Source organism: Gouania willdenowi, unplaced genomic scaffold, assembly GCF_900634775.1.
Source record: "Gouania willdenowi unplaced genomic scaffold, fGouWil2.1 scaffold_204_arrow_ctg1, whole genome shotgun sequence".
Classification (NCBI taxonomy): Eukaryota; Metazoa; Chordata; class Actinopteri; order Blenniiformes; family Gobiesocidae; genus Gouania; species Gouania willdenowi.
The window spans coordinates 22,676-25,235 of record NW_021144957.1 but is presented as its reverse complement, the minus strand read 5'-3'; the positions used below and the strand labels follow the sequence as shown (position 1 = coordinate 25,235).

The 2,560-nt window shown below is 39.9% G+C and overlaps 1 protein-coding gene across 1 annotated transcript; it reads right to left on the bottom strand.

Moving 5' to 3' along the window:
- Positions 1–386: 386 nt before the first annotated feature.
- LOC114458898 (transcription factor 7-like) lies at positions 387–1,458 on the bottom strand. The gene is made up of 5 exons (XM_028441284.1): positions 1,189–1,458; positions 1,030–1,088; positions 766–916; positions 562–669; positions 387–463 (listed from the first exon to the last, which is right to left on the bottom strand). Exons 1-5 carry the CDS (start codon positions 1,456–1,458, stop codon positions 407–409), a joined length of 645 nt encoding a protein of 214 aa, XP_028297085.1. The 3' UTR covers positions 387–406.
- Between the last annotated feature and the right edge of the window lie 1,102 nt (positions 1,459–2,560).

Here is a 2,560-nt window from a genome sequence, read left to right as displayed (position 1 = left end):
TGTCAGTAATGGTGGTATCTATCTGACGACACAATTTGGATTCATCAGAATATGGAATTTTATGCACATTGGAGCAACTTTTGATAAGAAACAGCAATGGTAAGACACAATTTCTCATCATTGCTGACTTTTGCCGCTGTGTACCGTATTTTCCAGCACCTCTGTATTGGCCACATTCCAATAATTTAGGGTAGATATACATTTGTATAAACAGGTGGTCTATGTGTGAGTTCACGTTTGTATTTTTATTTTTTTTTGAAAGCATAAATATTAATTTGATATTTTTTTTACAAAAGAGAGAGAGGAAGTCCAGGTTAGTGCTGTTGGTGCTGCTGCTGATGCTTATTATAGGGTTGTTGGGTGGTCTCCATGTTTCCTCATTCCTGTCCGATGGATGCTGGGGTGATTATTTAGTTTTTTTAGCATGAACACCTTTGGCCCGACTTTGTTTCCTCTTGTTTCTCTAAAATCAAACACATGGAACTATTAGTCATCTGATAAAACACTTTCACCATCACCTTTAAGGTTGCTGTGGCAACATGTCTGCACAAGGAGACTTACATAGTTGATTTTGTGACTGCGGCCGGGGTTCTTCATGGCGTAGAGGATAGCATCCACTGTCGCTTCAGCAATATATTTTTCTCTTTGATCTGGTGCCAACAAATTCCACTGTGGATGGACAACAAGAAAAGTGTTAGTCACACACACACTGAAGACCAGAGTTTAAAGATCACAGATGATTCTTGGAGGAACAAACTAACTTACCCGTTCAGCAAGAAGTTTGTTCACCTCAGTGCTCGTAATCACGCCCAGCTCCTTTTCCACATTCTCCCTTTTCTCTTTAATGAAGAGCGTGAAGGCGTTTTTGATGACCAGCCCCTCTGCCTCCTTCTCCTTCTGAATCTTCTTTGTCTTTCTGAAGGAACAAATCACAAATACACAGTGTAAGAGCACGGTCAAGAGTCAGTCACAAGAAAAACCAGATCAAATGTCTGAGATTGATCTCGTCTGTTTGTTGGCTCTACTTACTGTCCTCCAAAAGTGGGAGCTGTAGTCCACCCTGCAGCGTACACTGGAGTTTCATGATACTGGAGACATAAAAACAATCAATTATTAGACACCCCGTCATGGTATCAATACAAAGATCAACAGAAATACATGAAAATGTGTGTTAAACAAAGATCTTACTGTCGTAGCAGGTGAAGTATTAGCCGGGGGGTAAAGGTTGTTAACATATTTTGCCACACTGGGGGTAGGGGGGAAGGTTAAGGGGCCAAGATTTGGTGAGGGCCAGTAATCTTGTTTCAGCGAGGTGATTAGGTTTGTGTGTTCTTCGATGGTTTGGGCTCTGTACCCGCCATCATTGAACGCTACAAGGCAAGGATTCTGTTGGCCCCCATACTGGCCTCCATTTTGTTGGGCTCTGTACTCGTCCTCCTGCTTTTCCCGGGCCCACATCTCCTCAATCACACACAAAACATCGTCCAGAGTCGAAGGGAGGAAACAGGTTTGGTGATCAGATCAATGACATGTATTAGGAACAAAGGGTAAAATGATGTAAGCATTGTTTAGGTGATCAGTTGAATTCTGCTGTTGAACATCAGGAGAAAGAGATGGATGTGGGGGGTTGGTGGCCTCCTGGAGGCCCTCCTCAGAACCCCAAGGATGGAAACTCTTACAGTCTAGTCCCCCTCGAATCCACAACATGATGATTTTTGGGCTCCTGTGAAACAAAGCAAAGGAAATAAATAACCTGCTGAGGCTCACGTACGGGAACAAACACCTTACATAGACCTTCAACTAAACTCACACTGCAGACACACTTGTGACCATACTCCACTTTTATCTATAGCATCTTATCTGGATAATAAAGATCAATTCTTGCAATTTCGATGTATTCAAACAACTTCACAGGACAGTCTGTGCTCTTTGCTAAGCTAGCTTCTAACACTGACTCTGTAAAGATGAATGTGTTGATGTTTCAGTGACCAAATGTTTGTCTCCCTGTCACATGTCTTTTTTCCAACCAATAATAAAATGAACTAAACTCCACAGCAAAGGATCGTCATTCTCGTTCTATCTGCAGATACGTTTAAGTTCAGACTTCAGTCATTTAAAAATGATGTAATGAACGACCAAGTATGTTGAGTTACCAATGAGAACTGTGTCTTTAGATGCAGAGCTTTTATTCAGTGCAGATATACTAGTGTACAGACTAACTGTAGGTGAAGTGGATCTGTGTCCTCTTAATCAGGAATTAAAACATGAAAAAAAATAATAATCATTAAAAAATTAGATATAATAAAAATAATATATTAAATAGTAACTATTGAGTGCTCTTAGAAAATAACCTCCATTTAATGCTGTTTTGGCGTGGTGCATTATGTTAAATCTGATTGGTCGGCTATGATCTGATGCACTTGATTATTGTTTCATTTAATTTTGTGTAGTTTCAAAATGTCTGTTGATCATTTTAAAACAAAAAATCATAATTTACTTGTTATCGGTTGGGTGTAGAAAAGTAATGAATTCCGAGAAGTTTAACAGCTGTATTTGGTCC